At 33.4% G+C, this 25,363-nt stretch overlaps 2 protein-coding genes across 30 annotated transcripts; one reads left to right on the top strand and one right to left on the bottom strand.

Annotated features, from left to right (window-relative positions):
- Positions 1-4,218: 4,218 nt before the first annotated feature.
- Positions 4,219-5,762, bottom strand: LOC110800730 (uncharacterized). The gene is made up of 3 exons (XM_022006040.2): positions 5,573-5,762; positions 5,387-5,462; positions 4,219-5,114 (listed from the first exon to the last, which is right to left on the bottom strand). Exons 1-3 carry the CDS (start codon positions 5,609-5,611, stop codon positions 4,462-4,464), a joined length of 768 nt encoding a protein of 255 aa, XP_021861732.1. The 5' UTR covers positions 5,612-5,762; the 3' UTR covers positions 4,219-4,461.
- A 5,635-nt stretch (positions 5,763-11,397) lies between these two features.
- Positions 11,398-24,601, top strand: LOC110800729 (uncharacterized). 29 transcript variants are annotated; one of them, XR_008923472.1, is made up of 10 exons: positions 11,410-11,884; positions 12,875-12,934; positions 14,105-14,158; positions 15,375-19,150; positions 22,398-22,476; positions 22,580-22,605; positions 22,739-22,802; positions 22,911-23,037; positions 23,326-23,373; positions 24,350-24,601. XR_008923472.1 is itself a non-coding variant. In XM_056831584.1 (6 exons), exons 1-5 carry the CDS (start codon positions 20,750-20,752, stop codon positions 23,330-23,332), a joined length of 327 nt encoding a protein of 108 aa, XP_056687562.1. In that variant the 5' UTR covers positions 18,873-20,749; the 3' UTR covers positions 23,333-23,373; positions 24,350-24,601. The 29 variants fall into 29 exon arrangements, 2 of the variants coding, with proteins under 2 accessions (XP_056687563.1, XP_056687562.1); XR_008923468.1 differs by having other exon boundaries at positions 11,413-11,884; positions 15,375-20,857; XR_008923475.1 differs by lacking the exon at positions 22,398-22,476 and having other exon boundaries at positions 11,408-11,884; positions 22,916-23,037.
- The last annotated feature ends 762 nt before the right edge of the window (positions 24,602-25,363 follow it).

The following is a 25,363-nucleotide window of genomic DNA, read 5'->3' as shown; positions in this document are numbered from 1 at the left end:
TTTGTTTAGTTTAATGATTCATGATTTGATTAGTTAATTTATTTCTTAGATTAACGTTTAAAATCATGTTTTTAGTTGTTAATTTCTATAAATTTTGTGTTTTTATGATTATGGAGTAGTTTATTGATTAGGGTTTGGTGAAAACTCAACATTGATTGGTTGGGAATTTGTGATTGGATTTTAAATTAGGGATTTTCATGATTAAAGTATTACATGTTTAAGCATTTCCAATACATGTTGCATTTAACTTGATCAATTAAGTGTTCCATGATTGGTTGGAGTAGTCTAGTTGGGTTGGAAAGGGATTAAAGACCTAAGCTTGGATATTTGGTTGAATTAGGACTTTGATTTACCCCGGGTATGATAAGGTAGAACGGGAGTTCATCCTTGATGCTTAGGGAAATTGTTCGCGCATCGGGAGATGGTTGGAGCTATTTGTGAATTCAACGCTCATCATGCAGTGCTTGTGAATCTTCCCCGTTTTCAATTCTTCTATGTCCATTTCATGATTTGTTGTTGTTTGACCCATTCCCTAATCTCTTTTACTTTTGATTTCTTAGTTTAGTTTAATTAGTTTAGTCTATTAGGATTTTCCAAAACCCCGTTCCGACCTAGCTTGTTGTTCCATTAACATAAATTAGCGCACCTTAGTCCTTGTGGTTTCCGACCCTTGCTTACCGCTTTACTTGTGTTTAGTGGTTAGTTTAGGTAATTTGTTTGATTAGGAGAGACTAGTAACAACATAGTTTTCCCCTTAATCAGTGGCCTACACCACAACATCAACTATAGGTTACTATCTAGGGAAATCTAGGAACTCTAACATCTGGCACCTACAAGCTCCTACTACTCAGAAAATCTTTAAGGAGATTTAGTGTGATGTCAAGAGTAAAGGGCATAATCTGGTTGGCAAGAAAGTGTCTAGTAGCAATATAGATTGGTTACATATTTTGTAATTTGTTTTCCGTGATTTAGTAGTTTAGGCTAAGTGTTCTTAGCCCTTTGGCTTGTTTTAGGTCTGTTGGAGAAGTCTTTCTCCTCTTCCCATACTTGGTGTAACATGGTTGTTGATTGATTAATAATATCTTAACTTGCATGCCAAAATAAAATAAAATTAATAAGACCCAACACGACTATTTCTTTTTCTTATGTATAAATCACAAAAGGAAGTCAAAGGAGATTGTGTGAATATTGTCCGAAACCCAATTGTCTGATGTTAATTAGAACGGAGGAAGTACGAGTTATGATCTCATATGAACGTTCTTGGAGGCTTTGTAAAATTCAAGAAAAAAAAATACAAAGAAAGGTAAAAGATTTGATCTTCTAGATTGAGATTTCCTTGCTTGAGCTCCAATTGCTTAATTTTAGAACTTGGATTTTGTGTTTGATTTTTGAAGAATTTGTATGTTGAATATTTTGAAGGTTTTTGTATTTTGATGGAAAATATGAGCAGAGTTACGTTGTTGATTTGTTTAGATTTTTCTCCTCCATTTTGTGTAAAAAAATGAGGGTATTTATAGCAAAATGGGCGAATGCTGCCAGAAGGGGCAACGCTGGGCTCCGGACTAGTGTTGAGCTTTAGGTCGGGTTCGTGCCAGGTGCCTGCCCTATAAGCAGCAGGACATCTGCAACCGTCTTTGGGGCGTTGGTGACCTTAAGGACAAGCGTAAAATTTTCCTTTTTCTTATCTCGGAGGTTAAGGAATCGGATTTGGATTTCGTATCCGAAAATGACATTTTTGAGGTATTTTCGGGTTTTTGTAGTTTTTGCTAATTTTTGCTTGATTTTGTGAATTGGAGACCCTGGAAACGGGATATGACGAACTGAGATGGGCGTTGTTACTTCTTTTATTGGGGTAGAAGGTTCAAGATGCACTAATCTTTGGCATGATGATCGACACAACGCAGTTGTACCGTCCCTATGTATAAGACAAGTAGCTTTAGTATTTTGGACCCATTTGGGAAGAACTTAGTTTAGACTCAGAATTTTCGAAAATGGTTAAGAAAACATGATTTTGGTGAACTTCAAGGATATTTTTGCATGAACCTTATAAAGTTGGACAATATTATGTCACTAGAATGTCTAACGGTTACTAGGATTTCAGGATTAAGCATTAAGCGTATTTCAAAACTTCCCATGCAAAATGAAGCAGGGGAAGGCGCTGGAAATTTCTAGCGCCAACCTACCTAGCGCTGGATTTTTCTAGCGCCTACTGTGTTCCAAGGCTTATTTGTGCAGGTTTTTAGTTTGTTTTTCGTTGTTTGATTTACTGAATTTGGCCCTTTGTTTGAGCGTTCTTGACTCGAACGTTCAACATTTCGACACAAAAGTTTAATACGCGCGTACTCGCCTTTGGGTCAATTCGGAAAGACTACTTATATTCGTTTAGGGACCAATATTCAATTGAATTAATTCTGCGAGGATGCCTTTGGCGCGCTTTTTAATTTGCGTTATGAAGAATATCCTAGGCTAGATAAATGTAACACAAAAGGTAATTCACATTAGTTCACCGTTGAATTAATTGCACGGATATCTAGGTAAATTAATTTAATTTCAACTTTGAAATATGCATACTTTTATTTTAAGAATGTGCAAAGCGAGCATTAGAAATTTTTGGCGCCTATGAGGTAGGCGCTGGAATTTTCTAACGCCAGCCTGGCAGATGCAAAATATTCCTAGCGCCTTGACCTAGAATATGCATCCTTGCCCTACAAATTTCTTGCGCCCTGTTGGGCAGCGCTGGAAATTTGTCGTGCCTTCCTGGAAGTCGTTATATTTTTCTTGCGCCGGCAGGTTTGCTTAGCAGGAATTTATGGTGGACTCGTTTGTTTTAATCCTTGACGTTTTAAGCATTTTTTTAGGCGTTTATTGACCCTAAACTTTATGTTGATTAGTTTCACATAACACGTAATTTTCTACATAAACTAACACTTAGAATGAAACATGATAATTATGCACAATATTAGTTTTATGTAGTCTCTGTATGGGTCAGGCTAGGTGCCAAAAGGTACCAAACCTACCGTTACTTACCATTCAATCCCTAGGCGGAGAAGACAAGGAAGTTTGCGAAGTTTGTCACAAACATCCTACTAAGATATAAGTCGTACCTTTGCTAGATGTTTTATGTCTTTTGGTTGGTGGACGTATACCGAAGAGTAATCACTTTAGACAAGCGATTTGGTTTGGGATAGGTGGACTACTTTGAGGTACGCTGAGTGGACGTACCCTAAACAGTATGCACCCTCCCTCCCCCGCAACGAGGGTTGGACTTTAGTTTGTGCTTGTAGGATGTAACATGTCAAGGAAGCCAGAGTTATGCGCTCTATCCCACTATTAATCCATTCGGTGAGAAGTTTCGGAATATCGGGTCTTACCCAGTTAATCGTGAAATAAAAGTTTAGCTAGGGCCCCAAACTATTGAACAACCTAATTTCTAGATGCATTCAATAATTCAGAATTATTGTTTCAGATACTCCCAGTGGAGTCACCACTGTGAGGCGGGTCGAAAAGTGATACAATTTCCATATGCATAACCTTTCTTTTTCGGGAATGGATTGCATATTGCAGTTGATTCTCATCTATTCCCTCATAATGTTGAAATCTATTACCGAAGGTAGATTATCATTCCTTAACTAGTTCAATGGAGCCGCCAAAACTCACCTCTTTCAAATATTTCAATATCGATTATTTTTGCCTTACCATGCTTATTTAACCGTTTTAAAATTAACTTCTTGCCATTTCCATTCGTTGAGTTACACTAAGTTTTTGTAGGTGTTGTATATTTTATTTCTATGTTCTAGTTTCCATTTTGATGTATGTTTATGCTTACTTGCATCACCACCTTTTCATGATAAACACAAGACCTACAAAATCCAATAATGACTAATAAGATAATTTTTGGATAATCGGACTATGTTTGCATTGATTTTGACTAATTCAAAATGATCACGAAATTCTAGATTTAATGTTCTAATTTCAAGCTTGCTCAACTTGCCTAATTAATTTTATGCTAGGATTATAGCACGAAAATGATTCTTGTATTATATTTATATACACCTTATTTATTTCGAATAAGTGTTTCAGTCCCGAATCCGGATCTCTATCGTGTTTCAATTCAAATGATTTATCTTCGAGTAATATTGTTTTCCCAAACAGACTACAAATTGTTGGTGGCAAATCTTTCAAGATGCAAAATTAAAGCCGTAGGGGCATCCAAATATCTAATATTTTAAGTGTACAAAATTAAGTTTTATTAATCATGAACTTTAGGTGGCTCCCCATTTGAGGGTAGCATCGTAAAAAATCAAGTCCCTTGGTGCATACATGATTTTTGATATTCTAATTCAAGTTTGTTGTTTTTAGCATTTTGGTTAAATAGTTTGTTAAAACCACTAAAATTCGACATTCGAACCATTTTCAAGTCTAGCCAAAAGTTACCGCCTACATTTGGCATGAAGCTAGGCCTTATCCTTGGCCCAAACCCGATGCTTCCCCTGAACCTGAAATTTTCTTACTTCCATCGAAATTAAAGCTACCAGAACCTCTAAAGTGTTTATGATATTCTAAGTTGGAACCGAATTGTGCTTGACCTTGGCCTAAAGCTTGGCCTGACCCTTGGCCCACACCCGATGCTTGTCCTGAACCTAAAATTTGATTAGTTCCATCGTTATTAAAGCCACGAACACCTCTAAAGTGTTTATCAAATTCCAAGTTAGAACCGAATTGTGCATGACCATGGGCTTGGGCTTGGGCTTGGGATTGAGCTTGGGCTTGTGCTTGGGCTTGTGTGTGTGCTTGGGCTTGGGCTTGGGCTTGACCTTCTAATTCTGCTTGGGCTTGGCCTTGACCTTGGGCACGGGCTACCTCTTGACTTTGGGCTTGGGATACTGCTTGACCTTGGGCTTGGGATACTGCTTGACCTTGGGCTTGCGCTTGGGCTCGGGCTTGCGCTTGGGCTTGGGCTTCAGCTTGAACTTGTGCTTGACCTTGAACTTGTGCTTGACCTTGGCCTACCCCTTGACCTCCGCCATAAATTTCTTTATTTCCTCCTGCATTATATCTACCAGATCCTCCAAATTCGTGATTAACATTAAAGTTACCACCAAAATTTGCATCACCTTAATGTTTCACATAAAATACAGAAAAAAAAATTAAAACAAAGAAGTTATAGAATTAACGATTGAACTTATTCTAATTCAACATAAATATTAAAATATTTTCTTCATTCTTTTAAATGAATTTTATAGATCATGTGTAGTTACAATGAGTTTTCATTACTATAAGCTAAGTGTGAGTAAACATGAAAGGAAATGTAGGTAAAATGTACAGAGTCAAAATGTAAGAATTGATATATTGAAAACTATTTAGGTATAATTTCAATAATCTTTACCTCCATGGTGAAATCTTCCTCCCAATATGCCTCCTATAGGAAGAAGAAAAGTCGCTTCGGTAGCTGTTATTGTTATCTGCACAAATTAAAATAAAAAGAAGAGTAAAAAAAACTTTCGCATAAGAAAACTAAACAAAGAAGAAACTAGACATATCACTAACGAAGAAAAAAGATAATGTGCTTTACATAAAGAATAATTGTTATCTTTACGATATAAGACTCCATTGAAAATTTTTCAATAGATTAATAGCTATATGAAATGTAGAGATGGATAAAATCTTTCTTTTTCTATATTCTCCTTTTTTTTTCCTTTTTGTTTTCTACTTTAATAACTAAGATGGTGATATAAAAAAGATAAGAAAATTTAAATATATTTTGGCATGATAAAGAAATTTCGGACTTGGTATTTAAAGGAATGGGAAAAATGAAAATGATTTATCTTCCACCATACAATAATTAGCGGAAAGTTTTAGGACTAATGCATGGCTAAAAATATAGTGAGATTTTCAAACAAGCAAATGTAACTGTATTATTTCTAATCTAGTATAGAACAATTATTTTTCTAATGGAGAAATTAGAACTAGTTTGTTGATTAAAACTGATGAATATTTATATAAGTTTCAAAGAATGATTTTTTTTTTTTCACATCCTTTGTGATGGACTACATTACTAGTTAAAAAGATGAGACCAAGTTTAAATGCTACATCTACATGCAAACTAGTTTATATTTTTTCAATATTAAAATATTACTTGATTTCAACCGTTTAAAACAATCTCAAAATACAAGCAACGAATGTAGCCAAATTAAACTATAAACTAAAATAAACAAAAAAATAAAAAAATAAAAAAACTACGGCAAACTAATAAATTATGACTGTTTGATATTTCTCAACACAATCATATCTAAACGTACATGTTATTTTCGTAGCAAGATAAATAAATGAACATTTGTTTACGACGACGTGTTGTTTTATATGTATATGTAAAATAATAATTAAATTTCAATATAAACATGCCAAAATATTTAATTACCTGTCAATTTCTTACAACAAAAAATTATTTAATAAGCTAATTTAATTCAGCATAAAGTATGAGGTGTATTTGTTAATTACTCCCCTAGTCTTATATTAGAATAACTGAGATGATGAACAAGAGTTCATAGTAAGTATTGTTCGTTGAATTAAGAAACCCAAATCCTTGTGCATATGTGTAAACTAAGATAAAATTAATATGTATTAATTCATAACTAATGTTTATGCACAGATGGCGTGTTCGAAATTTGGAGGGATAATTATAATTATTATAAAACAAAATATATATTTTTAAAGTACTTACTCCATGTAGACGTCTACATTTGACCCCTGGTCGGAAACGATAATTTCCATTTTTAGTAACTGTCACTTATAGTAATTGTTATGCTTAACGGCTACCAAATATAGCACCATACAAGATAGATATTCAAAGATATTACATTGCACTACAATTAATCCTTGGTAAAAGATAAGAGTTGCACTCCAACCAATATCGTAGAAGAGATAAAACCGTGAAAGAGATAGATTCCGGAACAAACCGGAATGATTTAGAAAAATCTGCGGATAAAATTTACCAGCGATAGACTTTTCTAGCATGTGGCACACACGCGCCGCTCTTTTCTAGCGCACAAACGTCGGCGCAACTTTATTAAGGCGCTACAGTTTTGTTCTCACCCAATCACGACACAAATATAATTCTAGAATGAGTTGTCGCTGACTCGGCAACTGACAAATCTAACGCACCCTTACCAGCGTTGTTTATTTCTAGCGCTGGTCAGGTTAGCTAGAATTTTCTAGAGCTGGCATTTAAATTTTAGTAAAAATCAATCTCTTCAAACGTCCATCTATATTCGACCGGTTACACTATACTACAACCCTCTAAACTCCAAAAATCGGTATCAATTAACAGCAAATCCCTAAGAACCCATTCTTTAGCTTGAGTATTGACCAAAGCTTTAAACATTTCCCGTATTAGTAATAGCTTAGTTGTATTAACTCTTATTAAGCAGACATTTGTCGGTATAAACACCCAAATTAGCCCATGTGCTGTCAAAGTTATAGTCAATTCTTAAGCCAAAACTAAGAAATCTAAGGGGAAACTCTGGAGAAATTGCAGTTGAAATCAAGAGCAATCAGTCAGTTACCATGAAGTTCAAAGCAGAAAAGGAAATCTAGTAAGGACAAATGGTTAGTGTTCCTGAGAACCGCAAAATATCCTAAGCTATATTGTAAACTGAAAAAATACCTTTTTTTATTGCTTTTGTCACCCTATAAAACGGTTCACTTAAATATTCTATATTACTCAAGCCTAATAATATAAAATATGGACAAATTTGTTACTGTTAAGCTCCGTTAATCAATCTAAATCATCCCTTTTGACGTTGTTAGTCAATTATCAAAGCATTAAAATCAACTCAGATTAGTAATGTAGCCTACAGCATGTCCCTTTCGTTGTTGAATTGAACTAGTAAGGACCGTAGCATGGGCTAATGTCGGACATTCCCCGTACTAGTAAATTTCCCCCAGACCCTCAATCCCTATTTTGCGGATATGCATTGAGCGATCTCCACATCAGGGATCACTAGGGAACCTAAGGTCGTTGTGGTCAAATATGTCCGCATGGGCTTCGGCATTACTTATATATCACAATAACCATGTTTTGTCAATTTTCCTCATTGCCGTTGAAAATTGAATGGCGAATTCACGATCTAGTCAAAAGGGGCTATCTCCCACAATTAGTCCTTTTTTACTTAATATGATGACCACATCCACGCGGGCAGTCGATTCGAATCATTTCTTAGAAAAAGAGCCTCGTCCTTTTTTGACCCCCTCACAATGGCAACTCAGCTGGAGAGAATATTGAAATACTTGTGCTAGTAGTGCGCCGACAAAGCTCGAGGGCGTAAATAAACTAAGTTTGCATTATAACTGAATGCATGCTAGTTGCTAGTTTCGTGTATAAATCTTATGTGTTATGTGAAACTAACCAACCATACACATTGTTTAGGGTCAACAACGTTAGTAAGGTCAATAAAACAAGCTTTAAACGTTAAGAAACTGATAAAAGGCTACGAATCAAACGACCAGACTTGTGTGTTCCGCAAACCTGGACAGGCGCCAGAAAATTCTAGCGCCTGCCGGGATGGCGCTACAAGTTTCCAACGATGCTTTGTTAAGCGCAAGAAATTTTCTGCGCAAACATGCATATTGTATTTACGATTCAACGTCTTATCGTATAATATGTTTTCTGAACTAAATTCCCGAAAAGAAATTAAATGGATTTTCGATTCATTTAATCCGGCGATTTGTTACATGTCACTGGTGTGACCTTGTAGGTTCAGTCAAGAGAAAGCTGTGAGCCAAATAAGGATTAGAACTCACTGATCGAGAACATGGTTCTAGCTAGCCGATCCGATCGCTTGATATTATCTTAGTGAATTAATTATTCGTAATTAATCTGAACCTTGGTATTAGGCTAATGCACCTTGGGTGAAGGACATATTTCCTTCAATAGTTTCATCATCAAACTTTCCGCTTCGGGTTAGGAATCAAATGTAGGCGTCTACATATAGTAAATTTTCATTTTACATATTTAGATAAGTTAGAATACAGTCTTGAAAGAAGACTACCCTTACTTTCGTTAAAAAAAAAGTTAAATTAGCCTCTTATATTTAATTAATTAATCTACAACTTTTGTGTAAGACCGTCTTACCAAAAAGACCACTTTCATGGCAGCCTTGTTGGCGCGTGTGCTGAAGTCAACATTTTTATTAAAAAAAATTTTAAAAAAAATTAAAACTAAAAATTAAATTAAATTTTTCAAAACTTTTTTTTTTCAAAACTTTTTTTTTTCGAAATATTTTTTCCTTTTTTTAATTTCAAATCTTTTTGTTAGTACTAACCAATGTAAAACATAACTAAAAGTAAAAAAAATCATAAAAAATTGAATATCCAAATAGTTAAGGTACAAAGACAAAATAGCTAGTTAAACTTATGAGACGAATGGTACTGATTTTTAAACAAGCTTATTATTAATTAAAACTCATAAAATCGTAACTAGTTAGTTCCATGTGTTAACTAATTGGTTTTATTGGTTAACTAATTAGTTTCAGTGCTTAACTAATTGGTTCCATTGCTTAACTAATTGGTTTTGTTTCTTAACTAATTGAATTTCAGGCTTAACTAATTAAATTTCAGGCTTATCTGATTGGTTCCATTGCTTAACTACTGGGGTTCCAGTGCTTAACTAATTGGTTTTATTTCTTAACTAATTGGTTCTAGTGCTTAACTAATTGGTTTTATTGCTTAATTAATTGGTTTCGTTGCTTAACTAATTGGTTTCATTGCTTAAATAATCGAATATTAGGCCTAATTTAACAAATACTTTCTTTATATTTGTGAACTTATTAATTTCATTTCATAACTAATTGTTTCAATAGCTTAACCAATTGGTTCCAATGCTTAACTAATTAAACCCGGTGCATAAATAATTCGTTTCATTATTTAACTAATTATTTTCATTGCTTAATTAATTAGTTCCAGTAATTAACTAATTGAATTTCAGCCTTAACTAATTGAATTTCGGGCTTAACAAATACTTTCTTTATATCTATAAATTTATTGGTTCTAGTGTTTAACTAATTAGTTTCATTGCTTAACTAATTGGTTTCAATGCTTAACTAATTAATTTTAGTGCATAAGTAATTGGTTCCATTGTTTAACTACTCCATCCGTTCTTAAATATTAGTCCTGTTTTGACTTTTCAACTCATTTCAACTCAATATTTAAACGTAAATATCTCCAAATACGTACATATGTTAAAAAAATACAAAAATTTGATATTGTTATACTACACATTAAGACGAACAAAATAAGATCTCGCAAAATAAGACGAATATGTTTTACGTATTGGAAATAAATTAGAAGATTCTCTTCAATTGTGAATAGTATGAAGATTCCAAATGGGACTAAAATTCGAAAACAGAGGGAGTAATTGATTTCATTTATTAACTAATTAAATTCCAGGCTTAACTAAAACTCAAAAGAAACTTAAAAAACTTAGAAACACGATTAATCCTAAAAAAATTCTAACTAAACTATTTTATTTTTTAACTGAAAATAACAAAGATATAACTAAAATAATAATCTACGTAAATGGAAAAAAAAAAATCTAACTAAATCATTTTATTTTTTAACCATAACTAAAACAATATTTTAACTAAAACTTCTAAAATCATAACTATAACCCATAAAATCTTAACTAAAACTTTGTAAATCATAACTAAACCTCAGAAAACATTAACTAAACCTTTTAAATTAATAACTAATATCAGAAATCTTAACTTAAACTTGAAAATTTATAACTAAACCTCAGAAAATATTAACTAAAACTTTTAAAAAAATCTTAACTAAAACTTAGAAATCATAACTGAACCTCGGAAATTTAATCTTAACTAAGACAGGAATATTCTTACTACAATGAAATAATTTTTAACTAAAATCAAATTATCACTGCTTAAACAATAAAACAAAATAAATTGTACTCCTTCAGTATTTTATTACAGGATACACTTTTCATAAATGGTCGCATTTTATTAAAGGATACATTTACCTTTTTTGGCATTTTATGATATCCTCTAATCTATTCTTATACTACCTCTGTTCCTAAAAGTTCTTTACGCTTTTCGTTTTAGTCCGTTCCTGAAAGTTCTTTACACCCTACTTTATTCCATTTTTGCTCTCATTTGGCCCACCATAAATTATCCACTCACAATACTTTAATATTGATTTTCATCCACTCACATTGTTGGACAATTTGTAGCCTCTCATTTTCCCATTTGCTACCCCACCATCACATATTCACCAAATTCCTTAATTACCGTGCAAATAGTAAGCGTAAAGATCATTTAGGAACGGAGGTAGTATTTAATAGCAGGGAGGTTGGAGAGCCACGTGGCCCCTTCCTGAAATTTCAATATTTTATTATATTTTTTATTTTTATTAAAAAAAATGAAACGCTTACGAAAAAAACCCTACCGTCACTTTCTCCTCCAACTCTCTCCTCCGACCTACGCATTTTGCTTCAACTCATCAATTCAAGCATCGACTAATTCACATCAATTCAAACATCGATTATCTTCATTAAAACCTATCTCAAATTACGTGTTCCATTTCAAAATAGAAAAATAGATCTGCTCCGATTTCGTCGATTCGGTTCATCTCCGCCATTATCTCTCCTATTTCGATGGTGATCTTAATTTTAGGTCCGATTTACCCTATTCTGTTTCTGGGTTCGATGTTCCGATTGGTGAAAAAATCCAACCAAATTTAGCTTCATGAATTCATCCCAACATTTTTGATGTGTGTGGCGTGAAAAAATCCGATTATCAAAGTTTATTTGGATCTTTCCTGGGGATTTGCTTTGAAGTGAAAGAAAATAAAAGACAGCTCCATTAATGTTTAACAGGTAAACTCTCTTTTCCAAACTGATTTATTTTTAAATTTTTTTTATTATTATTTTACAAGAGGGAATGTCTTATATTGTTATGAAACTTTTGAAAAGATAAAGTTTAACAAAGAAAATGGTGTTCCGAAGGAAAGGTGGTCTGAGATGGATCATGCCATTGAAGAAATCTGATATTTATTTATTTTGTTTAAGATTGACTTTATATTTTCGATTGGGTTTTTTTCTTTTATGAAAAAAAACGCCATTCTAATTTAGACTGAAAGCGGCGATTCAATTGGTTTTATTTTTCAATAAAATGGTAACCGCTTATCTAAACTTTGTCAAAAAAAACCTATATAAGGTAACATCTTACAAACAGTATACATAAAATTCGGTTTCAAAAAAAATTCACTACATGATTACCGCATAATAATGTAAGTTACTCGATTGTATCACATAATTGAAAAAAAAGTACTACAGAGTAGATTTTATTATCATTCTGAAGAATCATAATTCTAATGTCCGTTAGTCATGTTTATTGCCTTCTTAATTCACATACACGATTGGTTTACATTTTGAATCAGCAAACTTTCTATAACTCCGATTCTATTTTCCAAAGGAAAATTTGGTAATATTAATCCAACCTTTGGCCGATTTTCTTTTATTAATCCCACCTACGACATATTTTTTAATAATCCCACCTTTACTACCCAACGACTTTTATTGGGCTTAAGTGACCGATAACTGGTGAAAAAATCATCGAGATGGTGATGAATTGATGATGATGACTGAATACATCTAGAGAGAGTACTTCCACGTAGGGATATATTACCGCTGACAATAGGTTTATGACGTGTTGGGCCCAATAAAAGACGTTGGGTGGTAAAGGTGGGATTATTAAAAAATATGTCGTAGGTGGGCTTAATAAAAGAAAATCGGCAAAAGGTTGGATTAATATTACCAAATTTTCCTTTTCCAAATGTAACCTATTTTCTGTTTTTTGTTACACAGAAATTAAGTGTTGTTGCATTGATCAAAGTGGAATTCTTGCCATTTTTCTATTCTATTTTGGTAAGCATGTTAATCCTACTTGGTTATTTTTGTTGTTTGAAAAACTAATATTAAACCAGTACAATCATTTTCCATTAAAGCAATTTCAGTAAGTTTGATTTTGATTTATCTTAGGAACAATAGTATTAATGAAAAGATTGTTGCAATAATTTGATGCAATGCATTTTTTAATAAAACCATGATTAGTGTAGTGATAAATTATACTATGAAATTCAACAATTAACAAAGGAATAGATACAAGACAGAATAATTGATAAACCATCAACTATTTATAAAAAAACAAAATCAAAAATAGAAACATGTTTGCCAGATTACTTAATAGTTTAAATAATAAATCTGGCACTAAAATAATAGACGCACAATTGTAAAAAATGTTGGTGGTTATTTTGGTGCACTGGAACAATTTACAGAAGGGGTTTTTTAAAATCTGGGTTGGCCACTTTGAGGTAGTTTCTTTTTTAAATCAATTTCGGTATAATAGGAAGGTTTCAATTATAAAAGGTTGGTGGTTAGTTTGGTTCACTGGAACAAGTTATAAAAGGGTTGTTTAAGTCTGGGTTGGCCACATTGAGGTAGTTTCTTTTTTAAATAATAGGAAGGTTTCGGTTGTAGGTAATCTTGATTTTTCATGGACCATTATATCCATCATTCCTTATGATTGTTGTAAACATTTAATGCCCAAAAATGATATTTACCTCCTGAGTCCTGACTTTGAAGATCATTCCATGTACATTTCGCCTATTTTTAATGAAGTTTGGGAAAATGTATTATACGAAGTATAAAGTAATCAAATACAGAGTAATGTCTCTCTTGAAATGAGATTAACAATTAATAAAATGGTCTCTAATTTGGAAATATAATAAAAGGGGTAATTAAATCAAAAAAAATCAGGCATCTTATTAAATAGGGAGAATATACAGTTAATGGGTATGAAATAGGTTTCCTAGAAGAGGGAAAAAACTAATGATTGAGTAGTGAGGGAAATGGAATAGTGTTTGCATAAATTTCTGTCACTTATGTAAAAGTGGGACGAGAAACTGGGTTTTGTTGTTCTTGAGTAATTTTCAAATGGGTGTGATTGGTATTGTTCTTCTGAGGTTTCGTTGATGTTTTATTGAACTTCTGTAAATGGTATGGCGACGTGAAACAAATGATTTTGTTTATGGTCAGGTGTTCTGGGAATTTGCAAGAGGTTACAATTGATTTGGGTTGCAGCATTTTCAGGTAATGTTTTGATTCTTTTGATGGATTATCTGCCGTTGTATATTCTAGATGTGTATGATAATGATCTCTAATTTGGAAATATAATAAAGGGGTAATTTTCTGATATGGTTTTGGAGATTCCAGTGAAAAGTATGAAAATTAAAATTTTGTGAGCCATGAGTACCCTGATTTGATGGAGAAAAGGTCGTAGATTGCATTTAATACTGGGAGTGTTTTGTTTAAGAATTTTGGCAGCGTAATAGGTAAAAGCTATACAGAACTTAGTAAAGGCAAAAACATTGATCATATAGGGGAGTAATGCCATTAAAGGGTATGAATAGGTTTCCTAGAAGAGAAAAATGCAGGCTGAATAGCGAGTAAAAAAGCATGACCACTGACTACTGAAATGTGTTTGAGATCAGTATCCTCTAGGAAACAGAATGAGACATTTCACAATTAAAAAAGTACAACAAATGATTAACTAAAACACAATAATAACCAATCTAAACTGATATTTGGAAAAAAAGAGTGAAAATTCCTTTTTGAGCCATATGTTATATCCACTAAACATAAGTAATTTTGAAGTATGAAGTACCAAAACAATTTGCATTTACAAAAATTTGGATTGCGATTAGAAGCCAAAATATAAATGATTTTCTGACCAATCTAAACTGATATAAAAACAGACGAGTCAACTCTTTCAAATTCCTTTGTGAACCATCTGTTATATCCACTAAACAGAAGTCAATTTGAAGTTTGAAGTACAAAAAATTGCATATCCAGAAGCCAATATAAAGGAAATATAGAACCAATGAGGTGGGAAAATCCAGCCTAAGAATATATACCCTAAAAAAAAACCCTCAAATGCAAACAACCTCAGCAATGTGTCGAGTTCTATCAATACACCATTCTTCAAACGGAACATAATTTTGAAACTGGACCAGTGAACCACAACACGAAAATGTTTAATTTGATTACATCAAGTCATAAGTATTTGTGTTAATACCTTTTTCTTTTTTCTTTTTTCTTTTTTATAGATGGAGGAACACCCAATGAATCCTTACAATCTAAGTTGCACCTACGAAGAACCCTTGGTTGAATATTTAACCATACTAATAAAAAAATGCAACTTTTGGGGAATAGTTATTATTGAAGGAAATAACAATTTCACTACTGGACCAAGAAGAGTTATCTTTCATATGTATGAAATGGAAAACTAATACCTTTTTCTTTGCAGATTAAAAGGAAAAGAATAAGAGTCTTTAACAACATGGCCAAGGAATAGGCTCTTGGATGTGGAATGTTGGACATCAATAACACAAGGATAAAATGTTTTTGTTTCTTATATTAGGTGTTGTAAACACATTGGACATATTACTTTTTAGATTGTAACTAATTCATTTGATTTTATCAATTAGTTTGGTATAACTTTAAAATAATGTAATTCTAAAACTTTATTTATGTATTGTACAAAGGATTTAGCTTCAAAGGATTAGACATAATAAAGACTCTTGTAAATTCTACACATTATTATTAAATAAAATTAATTTTTAAAACAAATTGTTCTTTCTATAAGTTTTATTTTTATAATTTTCTTCTCCTACAGTCAAATACAACAACTTTTGTGATAAATATACTGTCAACTTAAGTAATTCAAAATTATACTTTAATATATTTTTGTTGTTCAAACTACAAAACAATAAGGAGTTCCGTGCATCGCACGGGCTACAAACTAGTTATATTATTATTTCTTTCAGATCATCTTTTTACTACAATAAATAATTCAACCACTACCACACTTTCATCTTATTTTAATAAATTCAACTCACTCTCCTAAAACTATGTGCGAGTCAAGGTGTATTTTTTCATAAAATACAGAGGGATCGGAGTAACTAAAACAACCATATCTATCTATCTATACTAATATATGAAATGGCGTTGAGAAAAATGTCTATATGCAACGTATTACTATTTCCTTTGCGCCACATCATTCACTCACCAAATAATATGTCATATCATGGACAACCAAAAATCAATACATATTGTGAGGTTTGAATTCTAGACCTCAAGTGTGGATGATAACTCTCATTGTTAGGTTATGAAAAATATAAAACATATATTTCATGCAGAAAAACCTTAAAGCCAGGAATCCAAATTAATTGCCACATAACCAATTAGCATAATTTAGGATACATACATGTGTAGCGTGCCTGGCCTAGCTGCTCCCGAACCGAACAAGAACAAGTTTAGGACTCCAAGTGTAGTCCCTCTGTAGATAGTCCACGGCACGTTCGGATCCGCCTTAGATTCAATTAACTAGAATTTAGCCTATGGTTTTATGTTATTCGTACTTCATTATTTGGCAAATTATTAAGCTTAGTTTTTTAACTTAAAACTATATAAATACTTTGAATTGATGTGTATAAATTGTGATTTCCATCACCTATTTATAGGGTAGGAGTATCGGAACTAGAAACCTACTAGGATTCAATTTATCTAATTCAATTAGAATTAGACTTAAATTAAATCTATTAATTTTAGTGTTTAGCTTAACAACTAATTCTAGTAGTTTCAGGAAAATAGTCTAATCGGATAAATCCTAACTGCCTAAGGATTCGAAACATGCACGAACACAACAACACGCACGAACAGCCCGCTGGTATGCAGCCCACGAAGGGCGCGCCATCTTGTTGGCCTTGCCTTGCTTGCTGGGCCTGGCCTTGCTTCATTGCTCGGCTGGGCCTTGCTTGCTTGGCGGGCTGTTGCTCGCCTGCTGTGCTTGCGCGGGCTTCGCTAGGCGCGGGGGATTCGCCAGGCGCGGGTCTAGCTTCATGCTGGGCTTTGCGTCTAGCAAGCTCGTCTGATGTTTATTTCGTACGTCGCGCTTCCGATTTATTTTCCGATTCCGGAATTCATTTCCAATTCAAAAAATATTTAATATTTCTGATTCCGGAATTAATTTCCGTTTCGAAAAAATATTTAATATTTCCGATTCAGGAATTTATTTCCGATTCCGATAATATTTCCGATTCCGATGATATTTCCGTTTCCGACAATATTTCCGATTCCGGCAATATTTTCATTTCCGACACGTACCATGTTTCCGTTTCCGGCAACATCTACGACTTGGATAATATTTTATATTTCCGATACGATCCATATTTCCGTTTCCGGCAATATCATCGTTTCCGGAGTATTCATATTTGCCCTTTTGACGATTTCAGCTCCCACTGGAACCGAGATCCGTCCATTCCGAATATCCATAAATGGAGTATTTAGTTCACTTAAATACTTGATCCGTTCACGTACTATTTGTGTGACCCTACGGGTTCAGTCAAGAGTAAGTTGTGGATTAATATTATTAATTCCACTTGAACTGAAGCGACCTCTAGCTAGGCACCCAGTTCCCTTGATCTCACTGAATTATTAACTTGCATAATTAATTAATACTGAACCGCATTTATTAGACTTAACATTGAATGCATACTTGGACCAAGGGTATTATTTCCTTCAGTCTCCCACTTGTCCTTAGGGACAAGTGTGCATTGCCTAATTCCTTTGTCGCTTGATGCTTTCTCATGAACATAAGGTAAGAGTTGTCATCCTTATTATGTCAGAGGTATTTCTCGGTTTCAGAGTTCAACTGATCAAATAAACAGATAATCATAGCCTATGATTCATCTGAGCACGGCCATGCATTTTACAGTTTCTAGCTCTCCGAGTGGCCTTGTACAACTTTCAGCATCTCATCTTGATTTATGGGAGGACAATCCCAATCTTGTGATCTTGATATTAGACTTCTTTTGATAGGTGATTACTCGAGCGTTGCTGTTATAGCCTCCTTTTACGGTGCGACGGTTGACAACGTCAAAGTAACCAGTCGAGTTGTAATCGAGTTGTTTTAACCTTAAAGGATTGTAGACCTAATCAAGAGTTTATGACTAAAAGCTCCCACTTAAACCAATAAATTTACATGCTTTACTAATTTTAAACATAAAATTGTATTTCCTAGTCTAACCGGAAACATACAAATTTAATTAAAATTTAAAGCTCATATAAATTATTATTTGAATCCTTTTATTTATTTTCAGTTGAATTAAATAAATAAATTTAAATTTATTCAAGGTTTTAATTTTAATACAATAATTAGTATAAATAAAATTTATAATAATTAGATTATTCAAAATTAAATTCCGAGAAAAAATTAAATTACGAATTTTAAAAATAAATAAAATCGTTTCCGAACTGAAAGTTTAAAATTAAATTCAAAGCGCATCAATCGGATCAGACGAGGCCATGGGCTTGCGCCTATGCACGTCGAGTGCACGAGGTAGCAATGCCCCTGAAATGATCGCATGGCAATGCATGAGCAGGCCACACGCAAACGCAGCCAGCCCAACCATGCATGCTCGCAGCCCGCTTCACTAATACAAAAGTGACCTTATGTAACATAAAATGGTAACACTTTTAAAGTTGCAAAATTATTCGATATATACGTAACACTTTAGTAACACTTTCATATTAGGTAGCACTTGTTTGTAACACTTGATAGGGAAGTGATAAATCCAAGGAAGAATTTCACTTCTTCCAAGGAAATCAACTATGAAAAAATGTGGATTTCCTTGGCAGAAGTAAAATTTTCCTTGGATTTATCATTTCCCCACTTGATATTAGGTAACACTAATTTGTAACACTTTGATATAAGATAACATTTGGTGGTAACACTTTAAAATTTCAATTCTAGCTTAAGCGCTAATCCTGAAATTTACCAATTCATCGAAAAAGTCAAATTGCCGGCAAAGAAAAAAAATTAGAATTTGAGCAAAAATGAATTAGGAATTCGCCGACAATAAGAAAACGAAAAAAAAGGTCAATTTCTCAAAAGTTTCCTCTCCCCAGCCACGATAGTCTCTTAGGTTTAAACCAGTTCCATCTCGCGCAATTTCATCACAAAATCAGTCGTCGTCTCGATCGGGATTTTGGGTTTCATCGAATTCGTGCTTCGAATTTCAGGTATTTCCTGATTTATGGTGGATGTTTTTTATTTATTTGGTTATTTAATCATTAAATTTCCAATAATCTATGAAGTATTACAATCTAGATTATAGCCTTTAATATTTTGATTGGGTTCTGAACGGGATATTGGCTTTGCGTTTGAAATAGTTTTTTTTTTTTTTTTGATTTCTTGATTCAGTATTTCGAGTTTGGTTTGTTGATTCTGAATTTTCTTGTGTGTTATTGGTTTTTGGTGGTGATAAAGTTTTTGGTATTTCGAGTTTGCATTGAGTGATGGATATTGAATGTTTTCCCAAATGAAAAATTAAAATCTTAGAAGAACAATTGACATGACTCATGAAGTTTTCTTTTTATATTTTTTTTTATATATCAGAGTGATAAATGGAATTACAAATTAATAATAGGAAGCTGTTGTGTTCTGTAATATCCTGTGAACTTATGACTTTACTGAACATATTGACGAGGCAATTTCTTAATACAACACCCTTTATAAAGTAGCAACTTGGAGTAGAATTTGTTTAAAACACAAAGTATCTCCATCGGAAAATTATTGTAATGCAGAGAAGTTCTGACCAAATTGCAGAATCTGATATTAATCCTCGCGTGAGTAGAATTCTTGTTTTACCCAAAATATCCCGTGTTGTACATGCAAAACCTGAACAAGTTTTCTGACAAAAAATGTTGAATCGGTTTATGTGTTATCAGTGTTTGCAGATTTTACATTAGATAGTAATATGTTGTCATCAGTGTTTCTGTATCATTTTTTTTATTATGTGTATACTTTTTTCCCTTGCACAGCTGAAAATGATATGAAGTGAAAGTAAAACAACACATCAGAAGATGAGCCACTCTTACATAATCACTTTTACATAATCTGGAAAACAGTTTAGATGAACTCTTAATAACAGTTCTCTGTGATAAATCAACATTGTATGAGAGTAAATTACTTTATTGCTTTACAAAATTACGACATTCTATACTGCCAATTAACATGTGTTGCGAGACAATTAAGTTATAAGCAAAAGAAGAAACTATAAGAAAGAAAGCGGAATACACGAGTGGAACTTCTAAAGCAAAAGAGTTATGTTAATAAAGATACAGGGAAAGGTTACTTCTTTCTGTGTTTATGAGCTTGTACTTGTGCTGCATCATCTTGAACAAGCTCGACAATCAAGTCTTTAAATATCAATCGTTCGATGTCTAGTACTAAGGCTGGTATCTCAACGCTGGCGGCAGTCCAAGTTGCTGATTTATGTGTTAGATCTTTCCCTATGATGGTTGTGAGAAAGTCCTCCTCATCATCTAAGTTGTGAGGCAAGTTGATAGGTTAGACCTGGTCTATTTCTTTAGATATCTCTTGCAGGAGCTGCAGGCCACCAGTTGCGAATTCTGTCGGCTTTTTCAAGAGTGGGCTTGGTGGCTGAGAGAGTTTCTGAGATAGTATTTCATTGACTGCATCGAACAAGAGTCTTCTCCTATGCCTTTCCATGGTTCTTGTCATTCTCTCAGCTTTACTGTTGGATGTATTATCTGAAACAAAACTGCTTCTTATGGTTTGCTCCAATTCAAAGAATAAGTTAGGGTTGATTGCTTCTTATGACTGGAGGGCAAGATGATCGGCCATTGTGTAGTCCAGATGATCAAGGAATCCCGAGGCTAAGAGTACTTCAGACACGTATGATTTTTCCACATTCACGTAAAGAGGTGTGGTTTTACTTAAATTTCCATGCTGATAAGAGTTCAACTTAGAGCATGTACATTGGGGCTCTTGGAGTGGTTCTCCAAGTAGCTCTCCAAGTAGCTCTCCAACAAGAACTAGCTCTTAGCCAACATTGGGGCTCTTGAGGGGCTCTTGAGTAGCTCTTCATGGAGAGCTACTTCAAGGTAGCTCTTGCTCAAGAGCCCTTCAAGAGTTGATTCTTGTTGAAAAGTGGGGAGTAACTTTGAAAATTGGATAGTAACTTTGGTTAAAAACACAATTAATTGTGGACCACCAAATGGTAAAAATAATAATGGAGAGCTCGTTTGAGGAACCAACCAATGTTGGGTGTTTTTAAGAATGAATTCTTGATTGTGTCTTGTAGAGAGATAGTGGTAGAGAGAGGGGAGAGTCCTCCAAGAGCTCTTTTGAAGAGCCAACCAATGTACATGCTCTTACATAAGGATGGAGCTGACTCTTTGAAGTTTTCTAGTTTCCGATAATCACTCTCATAGTTAAAATTTAGTCTGAACCTGTCTGGAGAATGATTAAGATCGGTGTCGATCCACTCTGCTTCATTGTATGTTGTATTGGTCTCAAAATCTGCAGAGAAGTTCAGATAATAACATCGGATCAAACATTTCTTCCAAATAGTTTTGCTTTAATATACCATGCTCCATTTAGCTAAGTCATAGGTAGTAAAAGGTAATGTATCTCTCCCATGCTAAGAAGGGAAGGATGCGTACTACTTTGCTCATTTTCATGCTCCCTTTCTCCATCCCCCATTTATAGACTTATTCACACAACCTTATGCTTTTCACTTTGGAATCTTAAGTCTTGTACAGAGAAAATATTGCTTTGCATCACTATTTCTTAATACTCAAAGTCATTTTAATGAATTATCTGTCGGATGAGTACTACTTTTCTCATTTTAATGAAATATTTTTGGATTGGCATTTTAGAACGACGTATAAATCCCACTGAAGTGGTTTCCTAGCTCATTATTTGAGCCCCACTGACTCCAAAAGGACTATTCCCTTTTGAATAATAGTGAAGCACTAGCTGTAAAACTTGGGTGTGGTCTTTTTAGTTTAAGTGGAATAGGCCTGTTATTGTGAATGACTTTTTAAAAAAAAAAATTATATAGCGTGTCCTGGTAGTATTTTCTTTTGTTTTTATGCTTCACACAATCACACCTTTTACAGTAACAAAGTACAAGTATTAGACTATTAGTAGTATACCAAAATTGGGTTTCTACTCATCTCAACAATATGCTTTATGTTTATTCACCAATTAAGTAGGCAAAGGTCTCTATTTGAACTGCAGACTGTCTATGGCAGCATCGACCTCCACCTGTACAGTCCCCTATCATAGGGGGAAATTGAAATCCAATATAGTCTTTTTTTATGTGCTTGACAGGGGAGCCATGGATCGAAAACAAGAGTTTAAATCAATTTCCTCCGGAAAGTTTTTGTTTATGCTTTGTGATTGTCATTATTGTTCAGACAGATGAATTTCGAAACTCAATATGCTCTTTCTTGGCAGATTTTCAATCCTAAGCTTGTCTTGGCAACCCCATAAACTGCTTCTGATGCAGATTATGTTGCAATTTTAGGTGTAATTGGTAATGAGGCATGCTTTCATTGGACTGCGTTAGCAATTATTATCTTTGTCCCCATCTTAGCTTGCACTGATGAATGTTTCTTTTGTCTTCACTATTATTTTAGTACTTCCACAACTGGACTGGAAATAGGTAAGCTATTTCTTTATTTTAAGTAGTTATCATGCACTATACTTCATACTACGTGTTTTTATAAGATTTGCTTGCTTTTTTTTTTTCTGCCACCTTCACTGTTACTAGTACTCTGACATGATTTCTGCTGCAGAGTTACATGCCATGACTGGTTCCAGCAGAGCCTAAAGGAAGGACTAACTGTCTTCCGTGATCAGGTACTATCCTTTATGAATCTGTAATAGTAGTCTTAAAAAAACACAGGACTCTCCTAAGTGGTAACACAATGTATAGAGTATAAGACGTGGTTCTTTCTTCTCACTCAGAACAGAAGTTCGAGGTTTGAACCCCCGGACTCAAATCACCAAAGGTGCCTGATGCTGAATGCGGTAGATGTTGCTGTTGTTAGTCTCAAAGTCGGCAAAATGTTAATGCTATTAAGCTTTTGGTGAGGTCTGATGGTTCAGGTTCTTAGGATAACACTATTATTTATTTAATTTCTCATAAAATAAATTTCATCATTTAAGAATTTCATCTGGCATGGGAAGCCGCCCTGTAAAGAGGATTATAAATTTCCCCAGGTTACTTAACTTGATGAGACCTTTAACTCATATACTTGGCTAATGTCATGTTTGAACGTATTTTAGTCACCTCCATTAGTAACCATCCTACTTTTATTATTTTTGTTTTTGATAGATGTAGTTAACACCATCTAAAAGTGTTTTATCTTTCGTGTCTTAGGATTTAGGTTCCATGGCTCATCAAGTGCGACCACATTCCCACATTAAGGTAGGCATTATTTCACCTTATCTCTTGGTTCTTAATTTCTTATTGGAATACTCTGATGTCTATTTTGATTTCAAGCTATTTCTCCTATATCGCAAGCCAATTTCTTTCTGTTCAGATAAGAACAACCAGTTGACTGTTTGTAGATAGTTTTGTCCAAAATTGGGGCATTGTTGCAGTGTTTGTGTTGTAGACTTCCTTACTTGCTGGCAAAGCTACTGCTAGAGGTTGGTGAGATTTCTGAGATGGGGTAAAGGGCGGCTACATAATTTTGTGGCTCATTTTCACTTCGTAGTTATGTACTGCTAAACAGACTAGTGAAATGGGATAAACCTAAGATAAAAAAAGGGAGTCATTTTGAGCCATGAAAAGCTTTCGGAACATGTATCCTTTTGTTTTAAGACTATTTTGTGCTTTGTGCTTCTTGGTGTTCTCTTGACCTTTTAACTATTCAGTAGTCTAGAAATTATTTTGGTTTAATAATTATTTGGAAGGTACTATCTTCCTATTGAATACCATGAGCATGCATCTTCTGTTGTCATCTTTGAAACTGATATAGTGAGACCAATGTCTGATTTTAGTTGTTTCTTTTTCCTTCTCGTTCCCCCCTTTGTTTATTGATTTTCTATTTTCTCTGAGAAATATATGTTATTGCAGTGATATAGAGTATTCCCTAGTTTGTCTGTTAAATGTGGTACTTAAATTGGCTTCATTTTACTCATATGTTTCATGCTGATATCCTTATCTGGATACAAGCTACTTACTTGCAGTTGTCGTTAGCTAGCTGCATTTTTTTAGCTGGGAGATGTAATCATATCCCCATTAACGTTAATAGAACTATTATTATCTTCTAATTTTGAATTTTAAGCAGCAGATTATAGATGTTAACTTCAGTTCTTGTAATGCGATGTCTTGGACTCTTGGTTGTGCTTTACATGATTATGGATGTTGGATCTTACTAATTTTATACTTCTTATAGGATCAAGATGATGGATTGGATCGGATAGCAAATGAAGATTAAAGTTGACATTGAAAATCATGCAGACGTAAGGGAAACCAGTTGAATATGAAAAGATAGAAGACATTTAGTTTTGGATTATACATTTTAGTTTTGGATATGATCATTTGATTTTATTTTGAACATAATAATGTAATTTTCATAGATCGTACATCAAATACTATTATTTTAATTTGTTAATTTGTTAGGGAGCGGGTATGCTCCCTTCCTTTAGTTGTTTCCTTGTTTGGAACTTATTTTGTGTATGTACTATCTTTTGGTAATAAAATTGCTATTTTACCAACAAAATTATAATTAAATTTATTATTTATTATTTATTATTTATTATTATTATTATTATTATTATTATTATTATTATTATTATTATTATTATTATTATTATTATTATTATTATTATTATTATTTATGAACCAATTTTGAAATATTTGTTAAATTATTATATTTAATGAAAAGCATTACTTTGCAAGTGTTACAATAGATATTAAAAAGTGTTAAATATGTAATGTTACCTAAGAATAAAAAAGTGTTCCTAAATAATGAAAAAGGTGTTACGTTATATGGTGAAAAGTGATACCTACGATTCAATAAAGTGTTACTGTAAATCAAAAGATGATATAAATAATTGATACTAATGGTTAAAAAGTGTTACCTAAGATATTACGAGTAACACTTTTAAAGTGTTACAATAGGAATGGGAAAGTGTTACATAAAATTATTTTTGGTAACACTAGTAAAAGTGTTATCATATGTTATTAAAAGTGTTACCTAATAGAATAGGTAGCACGGGCAGATGTATCACCCACAAAAGTGTTACCTAATAGAATAGGTAGCACGGGCAGATGTATCACCCATATATATTTTTAAAGTACTTACTCCATGTAGACGTCTACATTTGACCCCTGGTCGGAAACGATAATTTCCATTTTTAGTAACTGTCACTTATAGTAACTGTTATGCTTAACAGCTACCAAATAT

This window comes from Spinacia oleracea, chromosome 6, assembly GCF_020520425.1.
Source record: "Spinacia oleracea cultivar Varoflay chromosome 6, BTI_SOV_V1, whole genome shotgun sequence".
Taxonomy (NCBI): domain Eukaryota; kingdom Viridiplantae; phylum Streptophyta; class Magnoliopsida; order Caryophyllales; family Amaranthaceae; genus Spinacia; species Spinacia oleracea.
The sequence above is the reverse complement of the archived record's forward strand: the minus strand, read 5'-3'. Positions and strand labels throughout refer to the sequence as shown.

Bases quoted from the DNA above. Each gene is read 5' to 3' on its own strand.
- LOC110800730 (XM_022006040.2), bottom strand. From the start codon at position 5,611: ATGGAGTCTTATATCGTAAAGATAACAATTATTCTTTAT. The intron at 5,463-5,572 runs GTAAAGCACATT...TAATTTGTGCAG, and splicing joins AGATAACAATTATTCTTTAT to ATAACAATAACAGCTACCGA. The intron at 5,115-5,386 runs GTAAAGATTATT...TGAAACATTAAG, and splicing joins AGGAAGATTTCACCATGGAG to GTGATGCAAATTTTGGTGGT.
- LOC110800729 (XM_056831584.1), top strand. From the start codon at position 20,750: ATGACTGGAGGGCAAGATGATCGGCCATTGTGTAGTCCAGATGATCAA. The intron at 20,858-22,579 runs GTGTGGTTTTAC...CTATTATTTTAG, and splicing joins TTCCACATTCACGTAAAGAG to TACTTCCACAACTGGACTGG. The intron at 22,803-22,910 runs GTACTATCCTTT...CTTCTCACTCAG, and splicing joins TAACTGTCTTCCGTGATCAG to AACAGAAGTTCGAGGTTTGA.